The sequence below is a fragment of the Piliocolobus tephrosceles genome, chromosome 6, assembly GCF_002776525.5.
Source record: "Piliocolobus tephrosceles isolate RC106 chromosome 6, ASM277652v3, whole genome shotgun sequence".
Taxonomy (NCBI): domain Eukaryota; kingdom Metazoa; phylum Chordata; class Mammalia; order Primates; family Cercopithecidae; genus Piliocolobus; species Piliocolobus tephrosceles.
The window spans coordinates 83,574,901-83,602,754 of record NC_045439.1 but is presented as its reverse complement, the minus strand read 5'-3'; the positions used below and the strand labels follow the sequence as shown (position 1 = coordinate 83,602,754).

At 41.4% G+C, this 27,854-nt stretch overlaps 2 protein-coding genes across 4 annotated transcripts in view; one reads left to right on the top strand and one right to left on the bottom strand.

Annotated features, from left to right (window-relative positions):
• NPTN (neuroplastin) overlaps positions 1 to 14,950 on the top strand; it is a 71,950-nt gene extending 57,000 nt beyond the window's left edge. For both annotated transcript variants that reach the window (XM_023193094.3, XM_023193095.1), the window contains 5 exons: positions 1,007 to 1,140; positions 4,314 to 4,587; positions 11,424 to 11,445; positions 13,007 to 13,081; positions 13,928 to 14,950. In XM_023193094.3, the coding sequence (XP_023048862.1) occupies positions 1,007 to 1,140; positions 4,314 to 4,587; positions 11,424 to 11,445; positions 13,007 to 13,067 (491 nt within the window). In that variant the 3' untranslated portion in view covers positions 13,068 to 13,081; positions 13,928 to 14,950. The remainder of the gene's footprint in view (positions 1 to 1,006; positions 1,141 to 4,313; positions 4,588 to 11,423; positions 11,446 to 13,006; positions 13,082 to 13,927) is intronic.
• A 6-nt stretch (positions 14,951 to 14,956) lies between these two features.
• The window catches only part of REC114 (REC114 meiotic recombination protein), a 119,043-nt gene continuing 106,145 nt past the window's right edge, over positions 14,957 to 27,854 (bottom strand). For both annotated transcript variants that reach the window (XM_023193096.2, XM_023193097.2), the window contains 3 exons: positions 23,780 to 23,992; positions 18,539 to 18,625; positions 14,957 to 15,213 (listed from right to left, as the gene is read on the bottom strand). In XM_023193096.2, coding sequence (XP_023048864.1) covers positions 15,049 to 15,213; positions 18,539 to 18,625; positions 23,780 to 23,992 — 465 coding nt within the window. In that variant the 3' untranslated portion in view covers positions 14,957 to 15,048. The remainder of the gene's footprint in view (positions 15,214 to 18,538; positions 18,626 to 23,779; positions 23,993 to 27,854) is intronic.

Sequence of the window (27,854 nt, the reverse complement as noted above, 5' to 3'; positions counted from 1 at the left end):
TGAAAGTCCTTCTATATTGGGTTCAGTCTAGGAATTGTTGCAAATCAGGTGTCCAAGGCAGATTCTTAAGTTGTTAATAAAAGGTCTTGGGGCCAGGTGCAGATGCAAATACCTGTAATCCCAGCACTGTGGGAGGCCAAGCTGAGAGGACCACTGAGGTCAGGAGTGCAGGACCAGCCTGGGCAATGTAGTAAAGACCTCGTCTGTACAAGAAATTTAAAAATTAACCAGATGTGGTGGCATGTGCCTGTAGTTCTAGCTACTTGGGAACTGAAGATCACTTAAGCCCAGGAGCTTGAGGCTACAGTGAGCAGTGATCAGGCCACTATGCTCCAGCCTGGACGATAGAATAAGACCCCATCTCAGTCAATCATTCAATAAAAAAAAAAAATCTCTTGGGAGACTGGTTGAATTTCCTCTTCATTCCTTTCATCTTCCTTGTGAAGACCAGTTTCTGGATTCCCTCTTTCCTGGGAGAGCCTTGGTCATTGTTATTCATTGAGTAGCTTCTCCAAGCATTCATTGTTTTTACATACCTTGTAATAGGACTTGATTGTAGTTGTTTTATCTCAGAATCTCATTTTCTTAAGGGAATGTGTGATATTTGACAGGATGCATAATTGGTGTTCATGCAGGTGTTTTAAGAAAAACTTGGGCTGATAGAAGAGTTAATAGCATTTGTTTGCATTTTCTTTAAAGGTGGGCTTAATCGAGGGCAGTTGGGCCTACAACCTTTTCCAGTAGGTTGGAGAATCACCTACATTAGTAGAGCCTCACGTATTAGTAACCCTGGTATCTGCCTGGGCATCTTTAGTGGGTGGGAGTAGAGGATGGGATTGGTCCCTTTACCCTATTCTGACCTGAAGTGCTCTTCATCAAAGCTGAGTATGACAGTAAGCATAAAGACTGATTACATTACAAGCAGGGCTCTGAGCCAGAAGGTGGGGCCTTTGTATCCTGTTTGGAGTAGGCTTCCGTGGTAACTGCATCTAATGCTTTCTCACAGCCGCTCCTGACATCACTGGCCATAAACGGAGTGAGAACAAGAATGAAGGGCAGGATGCCACGATGTATTGCAAGTCAGTTGGCTACCCCCACCCAGACTGGATATGGCGCAAGAAGGAGAACGGGATGCCCATGGTGAGTAGGAGGCAGGCCCGGGGTCTCTGGTTACTGGAGTTTTCCCTGCAGAGGTCCAGACATGTGGGTCAGTTACTTTACTAGTTGTATCCTCAGATGTGTGCATGGCGAGGGTCACCCTTTCTAGAGTCATGAACGGTTTACAGCATGAATCAAGAGGTCACTGATAGTCTCTTCCAGCACAAAAATCCCTGTACATGATTTGTTAAAGCTGTCCATCTGGTAAGAGATTAGATTGCTCGCTGTATTAGTCCATTCTCACACTGCTATAAATAACTTTCAGAGACTGGGTAATTTATAAAGAAAAAAGGTTCAATTGGCTCATAATTCCACTGGCTTTACAGGAAGCATTGCCGGGGAGGCCTCAGGAAACACAGGAAAGATGATCTTTCCTATCTTAGACAATAGAGTGACATCTGGCCTGCTTTGAGTTTTATTGCTTTCAGATTACTGTAACTAAAGGTGAGGCATTGACAGGTAATATAGTTAAGATAAAAGAAAGCTAAATCCAAAGAATTAGCCTCCCCCTCAGGCTTCTTTGATCCTTGAAACTTTACCTATTTTTTAGACTACAGTTGCTGCTTATTTCTTCCTAAATGATCCCTATAAGTAGAGAAACTTAGAATCATGGTGGAAGGCGGAGGGGAAGCAAGCAGGTCCTACGTGACTGGAAAGGAGGAAGAGAGCGAGGGAAGGAGGTGCTGTACACTTTTAAACAACCAGGTCTCATAGGGTCTCATGAGAATTTATTGTCACAGGAACTTGAGCAAGGGGGATATCCGCCCCCACAAACCTGTCACCTCCCACAAGGCCCCTCCTCCAACACTGGGGATTATAATTCAACATGAAATTGGGGTGGAAACAAAATCTAATCCATATCACTTGCCTTCAGGATAGGACACTGAAAGAACTAAGCCTAATTCTCATCTATTTATCCTGAAGAAAATACTGTTCTTGAAGTGGTCTTAGAGTACCTGCCTTGTTTTTTGGGAAACAAAGTACTGAGGGCAATTACTAGTACATTCCTGCAACACAGAACATACTGATAAGGAATCGGGGCAACCTGAGGAGGCCCAAGGGCAGCCTTGGCAGCCTTAGACGTTGGGAACCTGATGGTATTTGCCCCAGAAAAGGTCAAAGAGAACATCTTTTCTAATCAGTGGGATGATTCATGATGGTGTTTGGAGAGTCAGAGCTTTAGACCTTCACTTTCTCATTATGATTGTTGACCCGTTACGTTTTCTGTCAGAGAAGGTGTCAGCATTCTTCCTATCCCGGGGATCCTCTTTGATTATGTCTTCAGAATCCAAAAGGACCCTAAAGATCATTAATCCAGCTTCTTTGGAAGGGTTCCATAATAGCCAAGATAAATTAGTGGCAAAACCAAGAATTCGATCTAGTTTTTTTTAAAATTTCAAGTCCATTATTCTTCCCACTTCATGACATCTCGATAATAAAATGTTGAGTTGTGATAATGACTCCAACATCAGCGATGATTTCCGAGACCCGTTAACAAAGGGGAGCAGATGAGGATTGGAGAGGTGAAGATGCTGAGTTGAGTCTTTTTTACAAGACACTAAACTTTCTAAGGCACTGGCGAGGAAATGTCTTCTTCTCTCTGCTGGTCACTGGGAAGGAGTGCCCTTGAGCTTTTGCCAAAGCAGGTTGGAATTAACTCCGTATGTGTTTTAATGTGAAAGATAAAGCTTGAGGCATCACAGACTAGCTGTTTTAAAAGCTACGAGTTCCCCATTTCAGATGTACCTGCACTCAGATGCTGACAAGATTGTATGCTATATCTAGAATCATTTCCAGGATAATATTCCCCTTTTTCTCTCCTATTTCTGATTGTGCTTTAGTTTTTGCAGGGTAAAGACACATGAGTCTGTTTTTTCCCTGCTGGGATCTCATGAGCTGAGTGCAGTGAGCCATCCTGCTGAGTCCCGGCCTCTGCCTGTGCACTCTTGCACCTCTGCCTTCGCACCCATGTGAATCCCTGCCTGCACTGTGCCTCCTTATTTGATCAGCTGTCCTCCTCCACAGTCTACTGCAAATGTTAGCTCATCTGGGAAGCTTTCCCTGCCTCTTTCCGGCAGTGGCCGCTCACTGTGCCCTGCAGCACTCTATATACACTCTGCTGGGGCTTCTTAACACAGTCCTGTAATCAGTCATCCCTCTTTGGATGTCTGGGTCCCTTTTGAGGCCAAGCTCCTTATTCATTTTTAGGTCTGCCTTCTCCCTATCTCACCTTCTCCCTCCCACCTACCCTTAGTAGGATGTAAAGCATGCAACATATTTTAGTAAATATTTATTCTATTTTATTTGTTTGTTTTGTTTTGTGTTAAGACAGGGTCTTGCTCTGTCTACCAGGCTGGAGTGCAGCAACCTCCTAGGCTCAAGTGATCCTCCTGCCTCAGCCTTCTGTGTAGCTGGGACCACAGGTGTACACTACTATGCTCAGCTAATTTTGTTTTTGATTTTTTGTAGAGATGGGGTCTCAGTTTGTTGCCGAGGCCAGTCTTGAACTCCTGGGCTCAAGCAATCCTCCCACCTTAGCTTCCTAAAGTACTGAGATTATAGGCATGAGCCTCTATGTCCAGCCATAAACAGTTGTTGGTTGATTGAATAACCTTTCCTCTTAACCCTGTAGTCCTTAAATGAAAGTTACGAATTTCCCCCAGTCTGACTAGGAGTGAGTTCCTAGCATTGTTTGTGGAGGAAGTTTAAGAAGACTTCTTCAGAACTCACCAAGCATGAAGTCAGTGTGCTGACTCTGAGGTCATCAGAGAGGTCTGAGGTCCCTAGGCATGCCTGACTGTGGGGGTTGCACCCTTCCTCCCGCCATCCTCTTTCTGCTGTGGTTTCTTACCTGGTGTTTGAGGAAGCATTTACTAGGTTGTTGGACTTTTCTGAGTCTCCAGGCAGTAGGACCTGCACTCATTTCGTGGAAGTTGGGCAAGTCCGAGGACCGATGGTAAGGGAGGCTCGCCTGGCTCTGTCAGAAGTGTGTTGATTTGTTGTTGTTGATACTGAAGGGAAATCATTAATGAAATGTCCCTAGACACTGCTTCTTCGTACTGGCTGGTGCCTGAAAAGAATGGAGAGCAGTGTCACCCGCTCTTGAACATGAGCTCAATTACTCACGCTCACCTTTGTGTATTATCACTTTGCAGGACATTGTCAACACCTCTGGCCGCTTCTTCATCATCAACAAGGAAAATTACACTGAGTTGAACATTGTGAACCTGCAGATCACAGAAGACCCTGGCGAGTATGAATGTAACGCCACCAACGCCATTGGCTCCGCCTCTGTTGTCACTGTCCTCAGGGTGCGGAGCCACCTGGCCCCACTCTGGCCTTTCTTGGGAATTCTGGCTGAAATTATCATCCTTGTGGTGATCATTGTTGTGTATGAGAAGAGGAAGAGGCCAGATGAGGTTCCTGACGGTAAGGGCATCCCTACAAAATAGCTGTACTGTTGGGGTTGGTTCCTTCGGGTGGTTTCCAAGTACCCAAAGAGGACTATAGGGATGTTGGGATTCAATCCCTAAAGGAAAGAAGGAAAATTCTTATACCAGTTTCTAACCTACCCCCTACCCGTAAGATTTTTTTTTCTTTCTTTCTTTTTTTTTTTTTTTTTGCATTAGCCATCTAGAGCTGTCCTTAGCTCTCTCCCTCTGTTTGGGTGTTTTCCAAACCCTAGTCCCATCTGCCTTTCAGGCCCCATGCGGTGAATGGGCAGCTGTCAGTCTCTTTGTTCAGCTCTGTCCTCCTTCAATACAGATCATCAGGCAGATTGAGCTTGAGGAGAATCCAAGTCAAGCCTAGAAGCCACCCCAAGATCGCAGGCCACCTGGCCTTTCAGGCAGATTTAAGGTACCTAACTGGTTGTCACATGGTTGCCTGGTGTAGCCCCTGTAGGTAACTGCCCCAGCCCAGTCAGACTGTTCTCAGAAAAGCCATTGGAACGAGCCAACATTTGGTTCCTTGGTTGGTCCCTTTGATAGGTTTCCAAGGCTCTCTACTGGGTGGCTTTCCATCTGTGTCTCACAGACAAAGGAGAGTCTGATGTATCCACCCATCTAGTGTAAGACAGAGATAGCGAAGGCGGAACAAATGGAGTCCATGCCCCGAGGCTATGCCCTCAAGCTGACCTAGGGTCAGAGAAGGGAGGAGATGGTAGCAGCAGAACCACAGCACACCATTAAGCACTAGAAAGAGCAAGAGCTGAAATCGTAGGTTATTGGATATGCCTAGAGTCAGAAAAGCCTTGGGAAATTTTTGGTGATCGATTTTTTTTGCCTCTCACCCTGTGAAGGGGGAAGCTGCTGATGGAGACTTCTATCTGCAGTACTTCAGGTTCCCAGCTGGCTCCCCATCCCCACCCTATAACATGACCAGCGTAAAGAAATTAATTGGCCAACTGTTACCACCACTAGTCTGTCGCTGGCTAGACTAGACAGATGGGTGTGCCCCTGGGCTCAGTGGCAGCCAACCTGGGGTAATGGTGGGGTTGCCAGCTGTAGTCCAGCTGTTCTGGGGCCGGTGTTTGTGCACCTGTGGTGCTGTATCCTGCTCCACGGAGCTGGCTGTCCAGTGGAGAATACAAAGTGACGTCTGGTGCCCCCTCAGAAAGAATGTGGCCCCAGAGGCATGCCATTGGCTTTAGACTCTCTGGGAGGACATGTTTGAGAGCAACAGCCCCTTCCCCATCCTTTTCTTCTCAGCAGTTCTAAATCTCTCTGCCTGCAGTAAGTAGAGTGAGTGGCTGGTGAGGAGGTTTGTTGATGACACTGACAGTATCTGGTGACTCCCTCCAGGTGTGCACTCAGCAGTGAGCTGGGCAGAGGCATGGGAGGGACGTTGGCTGGGAGCAGATGGCCTCTGTAAATGAGTCTCTAGTTTCCTGCAACCTGGGAGTGTCCCCGGGAGCTTTACTTTCCTACTTTATTAAGTGAACCTGCTTTCTTTGGGATTTCCTGTACTCCTAATGCTTTTTTCCTCCAGATATTTCTCTTTCCTGCCACATTAGGACTCCCAAGGCAAGAGTGCACCTTTGTTTAGATCTGGGAGTAAAGGGAAAGAGTTGTCTGTCTCTCGTGTGTTTTCAGCTTGGCTCTGTGGGATCAGTCATGCCTCATTCCTGAAAAGGGCCTTTTTATCCCCCCAGAATGCTTTTCCTTTGCCAATACCACCTTCCTCAGCCTGCCCTTTGGAAAGGTTGAGAAGCTAAAAAGTCAGGTAACAGAAGGCATAGATGGGCTTCAGAACCTGATTTTTAAATGTTAAGGCAAGGCTGGCCGCCACTGGTGAGAGTGACGCAGCAGCCTATAAGAAGTCACTGCGCTTATGAGGTTGCTATCACAGTGCATGTGGCAGGTTAGATTTGAGAAATGGTTAGGATTGTTCTGTTGGACAAGTGCAGACACCTGCCCAGGGAAGCAGCTCTCTTTTTTTAAGAGTTCCTTGGTTACTGAATTCAAATGGGGGACCAGTTTGTTATAGGAGACATCTGTGGCCAGCAAATCTGAACAGCTTCCTGGAAATACCTCTTTTAAACTAAGTTATTATAGACAGTGAACGAATCCTACCTGTAAAAGAGATGACGGCAGGGTAAGTGCAAAGTAAAACCTCCTTGCTCTAGTCTCTTGGGAGAATATTGTAATGAAAGCAGCGTTTACTTCGTTGTTGCATTGGGGTGAAAAATCTGAGATGCTGGAATAATCACAATGTTTGCCTTCTCTCTTTCCCTTCCTGCCAGCCAGTGAGGGCCAGGCTCCACTCCCCATCTTCACACCCTGCCCTTGCTCCAGCATTTCCATTCTGTTTTTCTCCTCTGTCTCTTTCTCCTTTTCTCTCAAATTCCTCCCTGCTTCCACCCCTGCCCGCTTTTCTTCTCCTTTCCTGGAAGTAATCATTAAACAAAAGAAAAAGTTGAATGTTCTTTGGTGAGTTTTCCTTCTTCTCTGCCTTTTCCTTCTTTAGCCAGTTCCCCTCAACCCCTGTGCACTCCGTAGGAAGGACAAACTTACCCGTCTGCTTTCTTCCCATGCGCTCCTCCCCAAATTTTCATTTAGATATATACATACACTCCTTTTTGGAATAAATGAAGAGGTACATTATATTTGACAGAAACTTGGGAGTGTTAGAGGTGATTAAGTGTTTACCTATCAGATAACCATCTGTGGCTCTGTGTTGGATTTTTTTATACCATTAGGAAAATGGGGATTTTTTATAGGCCTGGCATACTTCTCCTTTGCCAACTAGCACTTTATTATCAAGATACACCCATGGCTCATTTCAGACTCACTGAACTTTTTTTATGTGAAGGCACAGTCTTCATATTTTGGGCAGTCTGTGAGTTCTTGGTAACTCATCTCCTTACTACAAAAGCACTAAGTGAACAATACAAAAGTATAAAAGTACAAATTTCAACTTATATAGTTTAGTTTATGTTTCACTAGAAAATCAAATATTACTTTAGATTTCTCACATTGAAAATGCTTAGGATTGAGGTTTAGCTGCTTCCTTTAAAAAAAAAAAAAAAGAAAGCCCCATGTCTTTTTTCTTGATCTACTAGAGTATTCTCAGGCCATTTCCTACATGAAAGTTCCCACCTGCGTCCCTTTAGTCCCCTGTATGGTCTCTTTGAGGATCAGTGCCCACTACGTTGTCTTCTAGGTGGATTAATCTACAGATCACATTTACCTTCAGTATTTTCAGGAACAGGTGAATCATGGAGTCAAATAAGAGCGTTTTTTGTTCACTTTACTCACCACTTGACTGTATTCCCTGAAAATGTTAAATGATAATTCTCTAAAAAGATCAGGTCAAGCTATCAGCCTCTAGCCTTCCATCCATGTCACAGCTGGGCACCTACTTGGGTGTGCCTTCTGTGTTGTTGTCCTGCCGACTGCACTCCAGGAGCAGTCAGCATGTGCTCTCAAGTCTCCCCTCCCCAGGCCCTGGAGGAATGAATGGGGGAGTGAACCCACTTAGTTGCTGAGGCCTTCAGTTCTTCTGGATATTTTAGTGACCTCACAGACAGCAAATTAAAACAGGAGCTGATTTAAGAAAAGTGCTGGCGCCAAAAAAGAACTTTCTGTTTTTACATTGGGATAATTGTTATAAGCAAGTCAAAGGGACGCTCTTGAAGTTACTGATGGAGAAGATATTTGAGGCTTTTTGGGGGGCCATTTTTAGTGGCTCTGATATATCCAAGCTCTTTTAGACACTTTAGAATGAAGAGCTGTTCTAATGTTCCAAAATCTATTAGTTGGTCAAAACATTTGGTAGCATGTGAAGCTTTATACAGGCTAGGGATATTGGAAAAGAAATGTGACTTTTAAAATGACACCTAAAACATGCATTCAGTGTCTAGTCTGTTATCTAGGGGCCATCTGTCAATAACAAGTTACCTTATGGAGAAAATGCAATAGAACCAAACAAGGAAGGAAATAGGAAGTAACTCTTAGTCTCTCTTGGGTTTAATGCTAACCTGCTAAGGTCAGGCAAAATTTAAGTGAATTTAGAAACCATAAAACCTTCTAGTGAGATGAATGCAGTGACAAAGGACCTTTGACTAGAGAGTCAGCTCTTCATTATTCGGGCTTTAAAGCCATCTTTTTGGAGGTGATATTGTATTAGACAGTCTGGTATTTACTAGACCTTGCAGAGCACCCCTTCTAGATGAGGCGGATATAGGGGGAGCGAGAGCTGTGGTCCATTCAGTTGGGAAGATGGAACACGCAGATAAATCAGTGTGTGCTACAGCTCCACCGGGAACTTCACTTTCATAAGGTGGATTCCAGAAGCATCTTGTTTCCATTCTCCCCCAAGTCCTCTTCCTCTCATCCAGCCAGTGGCTGTAATACTGAGGTGGAGAGAACAGTCATTGTTTAAGCTGGCTATCTTTTGGCCTGAGGGTTTGGGGTATGTTGATATTTGTCGGTTACTATGACTTCTTTTTTTTCCCCCCTCAATTGCATCAAACCCTTAAAACATGGTGGTAAGTGAGCGATATGCATGCTTTTGGAGTTTGTTTAATCTCCGCTTCAGTCTATACGATGCACAGTTCATAATGTTAACACTTTTCTTCAAGTTTACTTCATTCACTTTCACAACTAATTTGGATTTCAGTTTGCTGTTTAATCCTCATTTACTTTGATTTTTGTATCTTTTTCTGTAATTCTGTTCTTTCCCTCTCCCCTGACTTCCCTGTTAGGGGTCAAGTCGTTTGTCTGACCTGTAGGGGAGAGTGGTGCTGCAGATAGTGATTCAGTCCAGGAGAGTGGGGAGACATGAGGCTCTTTTGTCAGTGTGAAAGTGGATTTGGGGAGACAGATGAAGGGGGCTCCTGGGATTTTCCCCCTTGTGAATCTCAGCTGCTCCCACTTGCAGGCATGGCAGCTACGCCGGAGGCACTGTCGCTAAAACACCTCCATGCAACCCTTTGCATGTTACCAGCTTGTTGGGCTGGAAAGTGACATTACTAATCAGACACCAGGGAATACCCACACTCCAAAAGGAAAAACAGCCCGTGGTGTGAGGTGCTTGGGTTGGTGCCTACAGTGTCATGCTTTGAAAAGATTAGCCTGGCTATTGCGATTCTCCCTCCCCTGCTTTTTATTTTAAATTTGGGAGTAGATTGGTGTATTCTTGATTCGGCTATCTTGCATTAGAATTTTGTATTTTCGAGTGCACAGCCAGAGCACTAAAAATATTCCAAGTTTGCTCCTGTGTCTTTTCATTTAAATCCCCAAAGTGCTTAGTTCCTAGCATGTAGCTGAGCTGACTGGGCCGGGATGCTGAGCATTAGGATGTTGTGAGGGGAGAATTTAGGCTGGGCTTGTGTGTCTTAGTACCTGGTATGTCTTTGTATCTCTCCACTGCATACACAGCACACAGATGTCTTGGGTGTCCCTAAGTCTTAGTTTGTTCTCTGTACCTGTTTGATAGTGTATACTGTTGTCAGTAGTGGACTCCTGTGGACACTAGTGTGTCGCTAGCCTATTGTTTTGGCTGATGAGTCATTGGTTTGTGGTTAGTTCTTTTTTTTGAAATCCTTTTTTGCTCCAGTCACTGTGTGTGCTGGCGGTGGCTTTGCCTCTCCGTTGCCTCGAAGGAACAGGTGGAGCAATGTCTCCCTCTGACAGACATTACTCCCGACGTGTGCTCCTGCAGATGCCTACACTGAGACTGTAATCTCCATAACTGCTTCATGTGCACCAAGCCCCCTTGTGGAATCCTGCTGAGAGTTTTTCTAGAAGCCTTCAGTGAAATCAAACTGTTCTGAATCATTTAGTCCACCTGACTTTTGTATAATAAAAACAAACTAAGAGCACTTACTTGTTCCCTTCCCCTTGTGGGCCTTTTTAAAACATTCTGTCTCTGTGAATGTATATCTCTGCTTAAAGGGGATCAAGTTGCACTTAGTTGAAACATGAAAGACTTATAAATCAGAACCATAAAGTATCAATTTAAGAAGGCTTAAACTGATATAATGTCAGCTTTTTGATTTTAAAAAAGTTATCTCATGGCTCCCCTGGGTTTGGCTTCTGGTTTTGGCCAGGGCACAAGAGTGAGCCTGTCTTTCTGAAGTCTTTTCTAGAGGGATGTCACCACTGTTCAGCTCTCCTTGGTGTGTCACAGAACATCCTCTGGTATACATACACCTGTTGCTGGCAGAGCCCAGCATGGCTGACCCAATTTAGGTTGAACTGTTGTGGTTGCCTCTTCTCAATCTCATTCTCCAGACTAAAGACTCTTCTAAAGATGACAAAACAGCAAGAAAAACAGAGTGCCCTTTGGGGAAGTGAGGATGTGTGGCTAAATGTACAGATTGTACACATCCATTCACATTGCAGGATTGAGCCAAAACTGCATGCATTCACCACAAGAAAACAAACAGCAGGATTTTACAACTGAAATGTTGGTTTGTCTTCTCATCTATTTAAGAGTGAACCACTGGAACTTGGGGACAAGATGAGTATAACAATGTTGCAGCCTATCTGTCCGCTACAGTTGCAGTTTTTCATGACAAGCATTCAAAGTGTTAACTAAAACCATTGAAACAACATACCTGCCATTTAAACTTGAATCTAGAAATAATAACTCCATGAGTGTTTTGCACCTCCAGATGGAATGGCCTTTAATAAATGCTGTGAGTAGCCATGATTGCCACTTGCAGTTTGCTATTCTATTAATCCTTATGCAGAATCTAACAGTTTTCTTCTTTCTTCTCTTATCTCTCATGGATTTTTAAAAAACTGAACACCATGTAGATGATGAACCAGCTGGACCAATGTAAGTACTTTATTGGACATTGATTGAACAGGATCTGATGGAATTATGTTGTGTTTGCAGTTTAATCAAATGGAGTAGCTAAGATTGGAGGGGAAGACAGTGAGTGGAAATGAAGGTTGCAGTGTTGTAGATTTCTTAGCTTGACACAGATCTGACTAAAAACAACTTGATTCTCGGGATAGGCTATGCAGTCTTGTTTTCAGTGGCCATACAAAGTGGAATACCATGCAAAAAACTTTTTTTCAAATTTTGCATATTCGATATGCTAAAATGTGGGGGAAATGGCCAGTATATCTGAGGCTGCCCGTTTTGTCAGTGTTAAAACATTTCTGATCCCAAGCATTTCAGATGAGGAATACTCAACCTGTAGCTACTTAAGGAATGTTTTTTAATGCACTCGTACTGTGCCACAAAATTTCTCACTACACCAGGGATGGCAGTAAAAGAGTTCCCTGTATTTCCATGTGTTACACTTTCAAAGGTTGTTATTGACCAAGTTTAACTCGTGTAATGCAATTTGAGGCTGGACTGTAGCCTGGATAAACCGTCTAGCCCCATTAACAATTGCTGGTATCCAAGAGAGAGGGTACTGCAGGTATGGAATCAATCTAAGCTGGGCAAAATCTCCTAGAGTTGGACTAAAGAGTGAGAAGCAGACAAACAGCACCCAAATTTGTTAAGTACCAGAGGGCCCAGCACTGCCAGCTTATGATTACCTCTTTTTTTTTTTGTTTTTTGAGACAGTCTTGCTCTGTCACCCAGGCTGGAGTGCAGTGGCGCAATCTCGGCTCACTGCAAGCTCCGCTTCCCGGGTTCACGCCATTCTCCTGCCTCAGCCTCCCGAGTAGCTGGGACTACAGGCGCCTATCACCACTGCCGGTCAATCTTTTGTATTTTTAGTAGAGACGGGGTTTCACCGTGTTAGCCTGGATGGTCTCCATCTCCTGACCTCATGATCCACCCGCCTCGGCCTCCCAAAGTGCTGGGACTACAGGCGTGAGCCACTGCACCCGGCCATGATTACCTTTTATCAGTTGAGAAGGGACAGTGGTGTTGTGTTCAGTGGAGAAAAGTTTTACATATTCTCACCTGTATAGTAATTATAGTTCAGAAATCAAAGGGAAAGTACTTGTCTGCCTTGGGGGTCAAAAGGAGGATAAAATCAGGTATATACAGGTTGAGTCTACCTACTGCCAAAATCCATAATCTGAAATGCTTCAAAATCCGAAGTTTTTTTGTGTGCTCACTTGATGCTCAAAGGAAATGCTCATTGGAGCATTTTGAATTTTGGGTTTTCAGATTAGGGATGCTGAACTGGTAAGTATAATGCAAATGTTCCAAAATCTTAAAAATTCAAAATCTGAAACATTTATGATCCCAAGCATTTCAGATGAGGGATACTTCACCTGTAGCTACTTAATGAATGTTTTTTTTATGCACTCATATTGTGCCACAAAATTTCTTACAACACCAGGGATGGCAGTAAGTGAATTTCCATGTGTTATACTTTCAAAAGTTATTGACTGAGTTTAACTCATGTAATGCAATTTTTCCTCCAAAGGAAAACCAACTCTACCAACAATCACAAAGATAAAAACTTGCGCCAGAGAAACACAAATTAAGTACTGCTTACAATGTAAGTATGGCCTTCTTTAGCAGTTTTTAAAATTATATTCAAATGAATGTACTTCTATTGACCTTTTTACAACTTCTTCAGTAATTGGTGTTATGTTGTAAAATCTTTTAATTCATTTCAGAGCAGCTGATAATGATGAAGCCAGTTCTGTCTGCCCAGTTTAGGGACTGGAAAGGAACATTTTTCAGCTGCGTTTTTTGTTGTTGTTTGGATTTTTTAACATGGAGTCTCACTCTATTGCCCAGGCTGCAGTGCAGTGGCGTGATCTTGGCTCACTGCAACCTCTGCCTCCCGGGTTCAAGCAGTTCTCCTGCCGCAGCCTCCTAAGTAGCTGGGATTCCAGGTGCCCACCACCACGCCCAGCTAAATTTTGTATTTTTAGTAGAGACAGGGTTTCATCGTGTTGGCCAGGGTGGTCTTGAACTCCTGACCTCAAGTGATCCACCTGCCTCAGCCTCCTGGAAGTGCTGGGATTACAGGCATGAGCCACTGCGCTCTGCCATCAGGTGCATTGTCACATGTTTATATAAATGCCATTTCAGAAGACATGTTTTAAAATAAGTACTTTTCCACATTGTATCTTTACAAAGAGGTGAAATTGTCACCTTCTTAGGTGGATTATTCCCAGAGGCCTGCTAGTCTTACCTCACATATGGGGGCAAGACAAGAATGGTGGCCAGGCAGCAGCAGGGCCAGAATGTCATCTTGTTAGGCACATGGAGATCAGAATTTCACACCACATCCTTGAGTATGCTGTTTGAACCAAAGCTTTGTGTGGCACTCGGTGTAGTTGTGAGTGACAGTGCATATTCCCTTTATAATTTCCAAATACATATTTCTTTACAGATCTTTAGGTTCCTGAAACTGGTGGCAACATGACCTGCTAAATTTTCTGCTTGGACCTCTTTGGTTCTCTCCCCTTTCAAGTGAGCAACACCACAATGACTGTCTAAAGCATGCCTTATTTAGCCTCTCCTGTAAGGGTGATCTAGCCAGGTACATTTTAAACAATGCTTCAGTGTAGAAGGTGTAAACTATTTTGGGCTTGATGTGCTGTGAATGTTGCTTTTTTTCCTTTGTTAAAATATTTAAATAGAAGTGAAAAGGTCCTCTGAGGATCAGATCATGCATGCGCCATTTTTTACTTAATGCAGCTGTTAAATTGGCAAAGCTCTAAAATGCACTGCTGCCATCTAGTGATACATTTTTGTAAAGTACAGCAAAACCTACAGATATATACAGTATATAAATATATATATATATATATTTATATTTTTGGGGGTGGGAGAAATCCAAAATAAAGTAAATGCTTGTTTCATTTTTAAGCTGCTGATATTCATTCCTTATTGTATGTTGTCATGAGGAAATTGTGCAGTTCTGGTACATAAAGATGAGTAATATAAACTGAAATCTATAATTTTAAGGGCTTAACCTGTGACTTTAATAAGCTGGAACAGTCCACTGAATGGGTATAATGAATTGCAGTATATACGTATGATTGCTTTTTAAGTGATTATCTTTTCTTTTGTTAAGTCATGTACATTCATAAATCCTTTTGCACTGATGTGTTGAACCTTATTCTTGTACATTCAATCAAGGCAAACTTTTATAATTTTTCTTTTGTTTCCAATGACCTTGAAATGTTATAGCATGGTGATATTCTATGCAACTATAGTTATACTTTTTGGTTTGACACTGTATTTTTTCACATTGATTTACTGGTTGATGTTAGATTTTATAACCTAACAGGGTTCTCATGCGGTGCGTAACTGTAGATGCATGTACTTGTGTTTTGTGTAATTATTGAAGTGCAATGATGTATAAAAGTGGATTCACCTGTTTTTAAAAATAAAACATTGATAAAAGGTGTTTGGAATAATGCTTTTTATTCTAATATCTTCTTTAATTTTAGGAGGAAGCATTTTTCAATACTTTGAAGTTCCTTCGTTATATATGTATACAGAGCATTAATTTCTCAACCCCGCCAGCTTTTTAAGTTCCTTTTCTACCTCTTCCACAAATGCTGGGAAATTCTGATCCATAAGGCACAAACGCAGGAAGGGGCCTAACTCTCCTGCACCCCATGCAGATTGTTCATAGATACGGGGCAGCTCCTCCGAGGCCAGAAGAGTCTGCAGGGATACCAGAAAAGTAGTTACAGATTACAGGTCAGCAATACCTGGCTAATAGAACACAGGCAAATAGTGCTTTAAGGAAAGATTAGAGAAATACACACCAAAAAAAATTAGTATTAATTAGCTTTACAGGCTTCCTTTACGTAGTTTTACTGTTACACTTACAATTTTTTATATTAATATGTTTTCTGAATACACATAGCATGTGAGATAATCTTGTTGCCTTAAGGAAAGAATTTCAGATATACTGATGAGATGTTTGCAAAGTTGAGATTCTACTTTAATGAAGAAGACTGTGCTGATAACCTGTGGATTGAAAATAAACCTGTCAGTGAATGAGCTCCACTAGCTTAGTGCACCTTCCCCACAGCATGGGTGGCAGAGTGGATGTGAGCAGTCTACGATGTGCTAGCTGCATTCTGAATATAAGAAAGAGGCCACAAACTGCCCAAAGGACATTAGTTCACACGTGTCTTTTTCTGTCCATCTGTGAGTTTTGACAAATAGTCGTCTAACTATCACCACAATAAAAATACGGAACATTTCTTTCACTTCCCAAAAAACTCCCTTATGTGACCCTCATGCTAACCATTGCCGTGAAACCCTTAACCCTTAGCAATGACTGATCTCTTTTCCATATAGTTTTGCCTTTTCCAGAATGTCATATGAATGAAACATAATACACTGTTGAATCTGGCTTCTTACACTTATCATAATGAATACATTTGAGATTATTAATCCATGATGTTGAGTATTTCAGTAGTTCATTTTTACTGCTGAGTAAGTATTACATTGCATGAATGTGCCACAGTTTGGTTATCTATTCTCCAGTTGAAGTACATTTGGGTTGTTTTATTTTTTTGCAATTATGAATAAAGGTGCTATAAACATTCACTTACGGGTTTTTGTGTGAACACAGATTTTCATTTCACTTCAGTAAATACCTGGGATTGAGTCATGTGGTGAGTGTATATTTAACTTTGTAAGAAACTGCCAAACTGTCATCTATAGTGGCTGTCCCATTTACATTCCACTAGCAGTGTGGATGAGAGTTCTAGTTGCTCACCCATCCAAGGTTTGGTATGGTCAGTTTTTGTTTTTAATTTAGGCATTCTAATAAGTTTGCAGGATGTCTCATTGTAGTTTTAATTGGCATTTGCCTAGTGACTAATAATGTTGAACTTTTCACATGCTTATTTGTCATCGGTATGTTTTCTTTGGTAACCTGCAGTGTTTTAAAACCAGTTGAATAAGTTGCCAACATTTAAATATTAGGAGAGTTCAAATAAAAATCTTGACAATTTGGAAGATCTGGCAACACTGGATCCACAGCCCCACATGATGATGAGGGGCTCCAGTTCTGTGTGGTTCACTTACTTTGGTGCATTGACTCGGTCATCTTACTGATTCCTCACATTAATTCTATGAGGTAGGTGGTTTTATTATTTCTGTGGATAGCATGGTTTAGTGTGTAAGTACATAATTGATATTTCTCTAGGAATTCTCTATAACAGAAATTTACTTGGGATATACAGCGCTTGTTGTGTTTATTTTTAGAGATGGGGGTCTCACTATGATGTTAGGCCAGGCTGGTCTTGAACTCCTGGCCTTAAGTTATCCTCCTGCCTCAGTCCCCCAAAGTGCTTGAGACTACAGGTGTGAGCCACCATGTGCGGCCTTCATCCCTTGTATTAATTGCATTTCTATCCCATCTATGGTTATACCATACTTAGTATCCTATTAAATGAACATTTATGTTTCCAATTGCTTAACAAGCATTGTGATGAACATATGTATATTTGTGTAGTTGAAATGAGTTATAGATAACATATTAAATTTGATATGTACTGCTAAATTGCCTTCCAAAAGGTTTTACCAACTTACATAGAATGACATGTCCAAAAGATAAGAGCAAATAAGTAATGTATCTGAGCTCCAAGCTTCATGCTTTTTCTCATTTGTATATGGTTCTTCCATACTACGTAAATAAACTGGGTAAGGTATACCTTTTCTAGCAACTGATATTTCCTAAATAAGGACATCACACCCTGCCTTGTTTATTGCAGCTCTGTGTTCGTCACCTTCTCTGATTCAGTTAGCCCCTAACTCCAATGCAAATATGGGCATTATTCAGTCAGTCCTGCTGCTGGACAAATAATTTTTTTTCATAGTTACTAGGTTATTAAAATAAATAAACATGAATTCTTCTTAGTCTTCCTACCTCTTGAGTTTTTTATTCTATATGATTGTCCATTTATTTTGAGTTAGTGGCAAGCCAGATGGAGAAAACACCTTTTTTAAAAAACTACTGATAGCACAGTTTAGTAGAGGAATTAAAAGAAAATTCGGCCAGGCACAGTGGCTCACACCTGTAATCCCAGCAATTTGGGAGTCCGAGGTCGGGGAATCACTTGAGGTCTGGAGTTCAAGACCAGCCTGGCTAACATAGTGAAACCCTGTCTCTACTAAAAATACAAAAATTAGCTGGGCATGGTGGCACATGCCTGTAATCCCAGCTACCCTAGGAGGCTGAGGCAGGAGAATCGCTTGAACCCAGGAGATGGAGGTTGCAGTGAGGCAAGATCGTGCTACTGCACTCCAGCCTGGGCAACAGAGTGAGATCCTGTCTCAAAAAAAAAAAAAAAAAAAAAAATCATACTTGAAGATTGATGAACTCCACGCAGAATTCTGTGGAAAGCAGAAGCTGCTGGCTTGAACACCTGCAATGAGGAATGCAGTGAGGGGGAAACAAAGTCCTTGCAGAGCTCCCAGGAGAGTAGGCATCGCACATAGTTTTGAATGAAGAGGTTTTGCGGCAGGGGGCAAGGGGCTGTTTGAAAGCAAGTCTGAGGTAACAGAGTTGAATTCTCCTGGGTTTCTACACATCCTTAGCTGAGTACTGACAATCTGCCCATATAGAAACTGCTGTAGATCTGAATCCACATTTTGATATTTGTCTTAAAATAGTTCCCAAATTTCATTTCCATAATTACAATGGAGTCCTCCATTTATTCTTCTTTTTTGGGAAAGTGGTGATTAAATTTTCTGTCTTGGACATTCAACCACTTTTCCTCTTTTTATTTCCTTTGGAGGGTAGATCTTGACTATGTGCCTGCAGCCATCATGTCTCACCTCACAGCTTACTGTAATAAAACTTACTCTGCAAGGGGTAGATGAAAATGGCCCTATCTCTGTCTTTATCACCTTTTAGAGTAATGCTTTAGGTTTCTCTCCTAAAGCAAAGAAGTGAACAAAGGGATACAAATTCTTAGGGGTCACTGCTTTTCATGACAAGAAAATTAAACACAGAAATAAGCTCTACCTGAGCTAACTGCGTCAGTGAGGTCCTTCCGTCTGGAGCGCCTGTGCCCGCCGTTACACGCACTTGCTCTTCTGAGTGCTGGTGGGACTGGAATAAAACAACATGCAATAAGGAGACTAGCTGAATGTAATCTTACATACCACAGGACATTAAAGAAGCAGAAATACGCATTCATGTTCAAAGAAAGAAAATACCACTAAGAGTGGTTAAAATGATTGTCAGCATAGGTCTGTCTCAGTTTAAATGGAGGGTTACTTGAGTTACCACAGCAGAAGTACTGAGTTTAAATTTGCAGCTCCTGACTTCTATTTGATGTTCCTCAGCCGTTGGCAGGCTGTTAGTGCTCCTTCCTGTCAGACACTGGGGCATTCTTCTGTTGTCAGAGGCCCAGCCTAGGATTCAGGACCACGTATAGGCCCTGGAGGGCTGGCCATGGCAGCCTGCATGCAGTGGACGGACCCCAGCTTCTGATCATGATTTTTCACCCTCTAAAAATTATTGCTCAAGTAATGCATGTTCATTGCAGAAATGCAAAATGGGGGGAAACCCCCTATAATTTTAAGACAACTGATGTTTTCAGTAAAATGATTTTTTTAAAAAAATCTCATTTTAGATATTCTGAAGGAATGAATTCTTCTGTAAGTAAAACTTACAGATACCTGGTTTCAACGACTGTTTATGCCTCCTACATACTAGACACTGAGATGATACAGGGATAGGAGCTACAAAGAACAAGATAGAGTCCTGCCCTCTGGAAGCCCACAGCCTAGTGAGAACCTAACAAGTAAAACCATGAATTATCTTGCAACTCAGGAAGTGCTGGAGGTTCACAGAGAAGTGGGTAAACTGGAGGGCTATATGCTAAGCAGGAAGTACAGGGATGCTCTAAGGTCCATGCTATCTGGAGAGAATCTGTGGTAATAAGTTGTTCTCAGGTAGGACATGGGATGCTTTCCAGGGAAATAGAATGAACAAGGTACAGGAGGTCTGGAGGCATGAAGGGCCCTACCCCCGTTACTTCCTAGCCACATGTCTGCAGGCCCCACTATGCTTTGGGTACCTGAGGCTGCTGCAGTGCTAATCTCCAGATTAGCAGTGGTGCTCCTGCACTAGGTATGAGCTGATGGTGCAGTACAGGGAGAAAACAGGGCACTCTTTGGAGGGCGCGTCTGTCCATCAGCAACAAGTCTGACTACCCGAAGGCAGGAGATGCCAAATTCTGTCTTCTGTCCTACAGAGAAGCTGATGGTTGCTAGTCAGTAGGTAGCAGAAAACCAGACCTGGAAGCCTTGAACAACAACAACAAGAAGGAAGTGTGGAGGTACAGTGAGGAAGGAAAGAACAAAGACAAGAAAATGAAAAATGAGCAAAATGACCAAAGGACTCTATAATCAAGAGCCCTTAGACAAGCCCCGTTTCTCTCTTCAGTTCCTTCAGTTTTCTCCTCTGTAAACACAAGGCAGACTCTAGTGCCTAGTGTTTCTTCAGCTATCACATTTGATGCTTTCCTGGAATACGTATCATTTCAGCTCACACAAAGAACTAAGATGTCAACCAAAATTGCCATAAACACTGTAAAAAATAGCTAAGTGGCACTGAACCACCTGAGGTTAGGGTCCACCCCTGCAACAGCATAGAGATGGAAGGGTTTGCGCACACAGTAGCTGGAGTCCCCTAGCTACTTTCTTGTGGAATTTTTGTGCTAACGGGAAAGAGTTCACATAGGAACTGCGATCCTCTTTCCTGTCTTTCCCATCCCCCTCCCCAGGGTGGGCTGGTTGCCTTTGAAGTGCTAAGGTTGAGAAATGCCTGGTTAAGCCACAATTAACAAAATTACAAGGCTAAAGAAAAGCAAAAACTAAAATATGAGCCAGGAAATGACTCAAGAACTTGAAATAGAATTCTGTTTGCAAAGAAGGAAACAACTCTTTTATACTAAAAGATTATAGGTATTACAAAAATGACACACCTGAATGTAAGAGAGCAGCAAAATGACCAGAACGTGGCCATGGCTTGTACCTCTTAAGATAGATTCGGAGAAAGAGCACATGCTACCAAAATTTCTACATCAGTAGTTAAGGGCAAACCTTATGTTCTGCCATTAGGAAAACTAGAATGTTTAGGTGGTACCTCACAAGGTCTGTTACCCTGGTGGAATTTAATCCAATGACTTTAACTTGTCATCTGCTCTGCAGCTTCATACACTGTCTTATCATGCCCTCTTTTGGCTCTGGAGGTTCTGATCCTTGCTAATTGGCCAGGATGCTGATTTGTTCATTTGCAAGGGAAGGCACATCTGAATGGGTAACATTGGGGGCAATAATAGTAATGATGGATTTTGTGATTATATTTGCCAGGCATTGTATTGCGTGCTTTCTATACAGCATTTTAATCTCACCATTTTACAGATGGAGCTAATTGGCTTCCGTGAGATCACACAGCTGCTAAGAAATAAGGCCAGGATTCTAACCTAGATCCATGTTGATACCAAAGCCTGTGGTCTTTGCACAACATCATGCTATCTTAGTCAAATCACCCAATTACAGTTCAGAAGAGTCCCTGAAAATAGAATCAAGAAAGGCATGCAAGTTTCCTAACCACTTCTCAGGTGTTTCTACCTAGACATTTGGGATCAGTCTTTAACATCAGAGAGCTGAAGCCTTCACCTGGGGCTCTAACTCACAACTCAGCCTGCATTTGTTACTGCATGTTACAACTTCAATTTATTTGCCTTTGTAATACTTAGATAATTGTGTAACCTGACAAGGTTCTAGCGTGATGTGACTTCATTACCTTTATAAGGAATTCCAGACTGAGTTCCCAAATTCTGGAACCCTTTTAGGTTTTTGTTACACTCCATGCATTGGGTATACTATACTATCATCCGAATCTATTGGGCAGTGAAACATGAAAATCTGAAGGGCAAAGAATCATAAGCAATAAAATACCTTACAGTAACCACTCCAACCCATTTGTAGGGAGGGGATTCTTAAGAAATACAGCAGGAGCTGAATATAGACGGAGCATTATTGTTTGAAACTAGATCCAGGGTTTGTGAGGCAAGCAGCTTCAGCGTTAAGACATCTTCATGAAAATCAAATGAAGGGAAAGAACTCAAACCACCAAAATCTGTTTGGCAAACTAAATACATTCAAGAGGAAATCATGTAGCACCTGCTTAAAGAAAAAGATTTTATAATAATGAAAATTTATGTTCACCTTAGACAAATTATAAATAACAGGAAACTTAGTGACAGCCGGGCCTGATGGCTCACGCCTGTAATTCCAGCACTTTGGGAGGCCGAGGCGGGTGGATCGCCTGAGGTCAGGAGTTCAAGACCAGCCTGGCCAACATAATGAAACCCCATGTCTCTTAAAAATACAAAAATTAGCTGGATGTGGTGGCGGACACCTGTAATCCCAGCTACTCGGGAGGCTGAGGCAGGAGAATGGCTTGAACTCGGGAGGCGAGGTTGCAGTGAACCGAGATCGTGTCATTGCATACTCCAGCTTGGGCAACAAGAGCAAAACTCTGTCTCAGGAAAAAAGAAAAAGAAAAAGAAACTTAGTGACAAATCAGCAAAAATGAAGTGTTTTGGTTAAGGAAAACTAACACGATGAAGTAATGGAAAACCAGGTTTGGAAAAATGACTTCTCAAAGCAAATGCAAAACCCAGCTTGAAAGCAGAATCTCATCTCAGGAGCAGAGATAGATGCTTATTCCAACAATATTTGAAACTATGCCAAAGAAATGCAGAACACATATTTCTGGGAGAAATCCTATAGTCATGAGTCTCAAATGTTTTTATCTCAAGACCCCTTATGAGGCCTTCAAAGAACTTTGATTTGAGTTACATTTATCTGGTATTTATCATATTAGAAATTAACATGGAATTTTAAAATATTCATTAAAAATAATAAACCCACTTTATGTTAATATTGAAAACATTTTTATGAAAAATAACTTTTCTAAAACAAAATGTCATGATTTTTGCAAATCTCTTTACTACCTAGTTTAATAGAAGGTGACTGGATTCTTACATCTGCTGCTGCACTCAGTCTGCTGTAATGTGCTGCTTTGGTTGGAGACATGAAGAAAATCTGGCCTCACACAAATTGTAGATGGAGAAGGGAGGGGTATTTTAGAATAGCCTGTTCAGATAACTGGATATTCCTTGATATAACACCAAAACTCAACGAGTGAGTTGCTTAAAGGTAAGTTGCAATATAGAATCTGAAACCATAGCAATGAACTTGATATACTGTTATACTGTTATAGTACACTCTTGTAGCCTATCTTACACTTTTGAATAGCTCTTTATCCACGTATAATTTTGTGGCATTCAGGCATCGGTCATTTGGACAATACTGGTTCACTGAATATACTGTCTTTCAGATATTGACACATTTCATCAGGTAATTACTTATAAAAAAGTAAATCACATTTATTAATAGCACCTTTAGAAAAGTCTTCCAGGTTGGGAAGTTGTGAAGCATGTGGCAGATACAAGTTTTTCAAGATTCTAATTTTCACTTGGAAGTTTAAATTTTATCATTTTCAATAAATACTATCAGTTGTTTTCCTGAAGTGATAGTTCATTTCACTGATTTTTGAGAAAATGTTTGCCAAATACCCAAATCTGAATGACCATAGTCTATTGTTCTCTCACATGATGATGGTATTTTATGAAAAAAGAGGCTAGTTCAAAATACAGATGTCACCCAGGTGCATTCCCTTGAGACAACCATGGTACTGCAGACTGCAGGGTTATTTCTTAGTTTGTTCTTCCTGCGAATGATTGGAACATGATGACTATGAGCACAGTTTGGTGCCACTGCCTGATCTGTATGATGACAGCAGCCTTACTCATGATGCCTTTGTCTCATCAATTCAAATGCTGACACAGTGAAAAAGGCAAGTGATACTATTTCTTTAAATATTAAGAAAAATAATTTTGACCTTGTGGACCCTCTGGAAGGGTCCTAGGGAGGGGTTCATGGACCACACTTTGAGAACCACTGTTCTACAGTGACACCCAGAATGCAGCTGGAACTCCTCCCTCCCTAATTTCTGAATAGGGAGCTACAATGAGTGTCAGCCTCAATTTTAAAAAGTCTCCCAACATTAGATGTTTTTAAACTACAAACCTAACAGACTGGACAAACTCCACTGTCATTTTGGCCACTCATTGTGCACTGCATTGTCATGTTTCCTGCATAGCCGACACATCAGCCTACTTACTCCAGCCTGCCATGGGACACTCTTTGCAGAGTCCTTCCCTTGAGTGCCACTTGTCCTGGGTGGGCCAGGAATCAGCTGAAGCTCCTGGATGTTCCCATCAGGCACCTGAACGGTTATGTATTGCGCCAGCTTTTGAACACAACTGCAGCAGTGTTCCAGCGCCTGCTCCTTTGACTCTCCACTGAACTGTACTCGAAACAGGCGACTCCTGTCCTGTTTGACAAATCAAAAGTTATCGTGAGAGACCCTCGTCATATAACTTTACCTTTATTTACTTTGGGGTCTTCCACTGAGTGGTTCCTTTGCTTGGCGGAAGAAGAGGTATAGATAAGGGAACAGTCATCTTCACTTATTGATGCAGGCATAGAAAAGCCAATAATTCATTTTCTTCCCCCTTTTGGGAGTTGCTCATCATACTAAAATTCACTTCCCTCTGGGAAGTGACATCAGCAAAAATGGAAAAGCTCTATCATAAAGACAAGATCACTATACTGATTCCAGATCAATGTTTTATCATGCTTTGGAATAAAGATTTCATAGCTTCTAATTCCTTAAGTTAAAAATCTGAGAGGATAATAATACAGCATAGTCCTGCTCAACAAAATTTTTCTGAACTGACTAATATCAAACCAGGTAGATACCACATTAAACAAGGCAATGAGCTTAAACAATACTGAGGAATAGTGACAGGCAGATGCTCAAAGCTAACAGATCTTATGCTAATGATCTGTAGTACCTTTATCCTTAAAGAGGCCAGACTACCACACAAGTTGCATAGTGAAAGGCTGTCTTTAATTTGCTGTATGAGTCACATCCCTTGGCAAATTAGCAAATGTGGGACAGATGCAATTAAAAATTTTTTAAAATCTGTCTACTACATCAAACTTATTTGATTACAAGTATAAAAACATCTGTGTAAAAACATCTAGATTGTAACAATAACATAAAATCATTTTAGAATAATTTCCCTTTTTTCTAGTCTATTTACTCTGCCTAGTTTAGAGGAGTCAACCTACATAAAAGCCTCCTGAAACAGGACTGTATATATTGTATACCTTTTATCAGTTTCCTCTGTAAAGAAATGCAGATACTAAGCTTAGCACAGTGACAGTCCTTTCCCCCATGAAATATATATACCATGTTGCTACCTTGAAAACACTCTTAACTACAGTTAACAAAATCCTGTAAGTTCCTATAAGCAAACAGTCCTTGATATTCCTGTTCGCAATTCACACTATTTAAATAAACCCATCGAGTAAAGCCATATATTTAGGTTACAGAAAACTCTTGGCATGGCTAAGATAATGGTAAACCATCACATATGTTAAGAAGAATAGACACCACTACCCCTTTTCACTGCCACTATTTGGTTCTCTTCATATTTTAATTCATTTAATTTTTCCCCTGAATATAAAAGTAATCCATTATCATTATCTTGTCCAACATTGGGAAAAATATGAAAATAGTCATATATATCTGTGGGTATATGAAAGAATATATGCAAACACTCATGTATAATTTCTAAAATTTTAGGTACATAGGTATATATATGGGATACATGAGATGTTTTGATATAGGCATTCAATTGGTAATAATCACATCATGGAAAATGGGGTATCCATCCCCTCAAGCACTTATCCTTTGAGTTACAAACAATCCAACTCTACTCTTATTTTAAAATTTCCATTATTGTCATCCTGTTGTGCTATCAAATACTAGGTCCTGTTCATTCTTTCTTTTTTTGGACCCATTAACCATCCCCACTACCCCCCACTACCCTTCCCAGCCTCTGGCAACCATCTTTCTACTCTTTATCTCCATGAGTTCAATTGTTTTGATTTTTAGATCCCTCAAATAAGTGAGAATATGTGATGTTTGTCTTTCTGTGCCTGGTTTATTTCACTTAACATAATGACCCCCCAGTCCCATCCATGGTGTTGCAAGTAACAAGATCTCATATTTTTAACTTTTATTCTAAGTTCAGGGGTCCAAGTGCAGGTTTTTTACATGGGTAAACTTGTGTCACGGGAGTTTGTTGTACATATTATTGCATCACCTGGGTATTAAGCCTAGTACCCATTCGTTATTTTTCCTGATCCTCTACCCTCCAAAAGGCCCCAGTGTATGTTGTTCCCCTCTATGTATTCATGTGTTCTCATCATTTAGCTCCCACTTATAAGTGAGAACTTGTGGTATTTGGTTTTCTGTTCCTGTGTTAGTTTGCTAGGGATAATGGCCTCCAGCGCCACCCATGTCCCTGTAAAAAATATTTCATTGTTTTTATGACTGCATAGTACTCCATGGTGTGTATGTACCACATTTTCTTTTTCCAGTCTATCATTGATGGGCATTTAGGTTGATTCCATGTCTTTGCTATTGTGAATAGTGCTACAAAGAACATGCATGTGCATATGTCAATATTACAGAATGATTTATATTCCTTTGATTATATACCAAGTAACAGGATTGCTGGGTCAGATGGTGTTTTAGGTCTTTGAGGAATTGCCACACTGTCTTCCACACTGGCTGACCTAATCTACACTCCCACCAACAGTGTATAAGCACAACCTGCCAGCATCTGTTATTTTTTTACTTTTCAGTAATAGTCATTCTGACTGGTGTGAGATGGTATCTCACTGGTTTTGATTTGTATGTCTCTACTGAGTAATGTTGAGCTTTTTTTCATATAGTTGTTGGCTGCATGTATGTCTTACTTTTAAAGTGTCTATTCAGCCAGGCACAGTGGCTCACGCCTATAATCCCAGCTCTTTGGGAGGCCGAGGCAGGAGGATCACAAGGTCAAGAGATCGAGGCCATCCTGGCCAACATGGTGAAACCCTGTCTCTAGTAAAAATACAAAAATTAGCTGGGCATGGTGGCACATGCCTCTAGTCCCAGCTATTCAGGAGGCTGAGGCAGGAGAATCACCTGAACCCAGAAGGCAGAGGTTACAGTGAGCCAAGAGCGTGCCATTGCACTCCAGCCTGGCAACAGCGAGCCTCCATCTCAAAAAAAAAAACAGAAGAAAAAAGAAAGTGTCTATTCACGTCCTTTTCCCACTTTCTTATGGAGGTTTTTTCTTGTAAATTTAAGTTTCTTGTAGGTGCTGGATATTAGACCTTTGTCATATGCATAGTTTGCAAAAATGTTCTCCTCTTCTGTAGGTTTTGTGTTTACTTTGTTGATAGTTTCTTTTGCTGTGCATAGCTCTTTGATTTAATTAAATCCTATTTGTCAACTTTTGCTTTTGTTGCACTTGCTTTTGGCGTCTTTGTCACGAAATATTTACCTATGCCTGTGTCCTGGATGGTATTGCCTAGGTTGTCTTCCAGCATTTTATAGCTTTTGGTTTTACATTTAAGTCTTTAATCCATCTTGAGTTAATTTTTGTTTACGGTGTAAGGACCCTTCCAGTTTCAATTTTATGTGTATGGCTAGCCAGTTATCCCAGCGTCTCATTCTTTTTTATGGCTGAACAGTACTCCACTGTGTATATGTACCACATTTTCTTTATCCATTCATCTGCTGATGAACACTTAGGTTGCTTCCAAATCTTGGCTATAGTGAATAGTGCTGCAACAAACATGGGGGTGCAGATATCCTGATATGCTTTCTTTTGGGTATATACACAGCAGCAGTATTGCTGGATCATATGGTAGCTCTATTTTTAGTTTTTTGAGGAACCTCCAAACTGTTCTCCATAATGGTTGTACTAATTTACATTCCCACAAACCATGTAAGAGGGTCCCCTTTTCGCCACATCCTCTCCTGCATTTGTTATTGCCTGTCTTTTGGATAAAAGCCATTTTAACTGGAGTGAGATGATATCTCATTGTAGTTGTGATTTGCATTTCTCTGATGATCAGTGATGTTGAGCACCTTTTCATATACCTGTTTGCCATTTGTTATGTCTGATTTTTGAGAAATGTCTATTCAAATCTTTTGCCCATTTTAAAATCAGATTATTAGTTTTTTTCCCTATTGAGTTGTTTGAGCTCCTTATACATTCTGGTTATTAATCCCTTGTTATATGGGTAGTTTGCAAATACTTTCTCCCATTCTGTGGGTTGTCTCT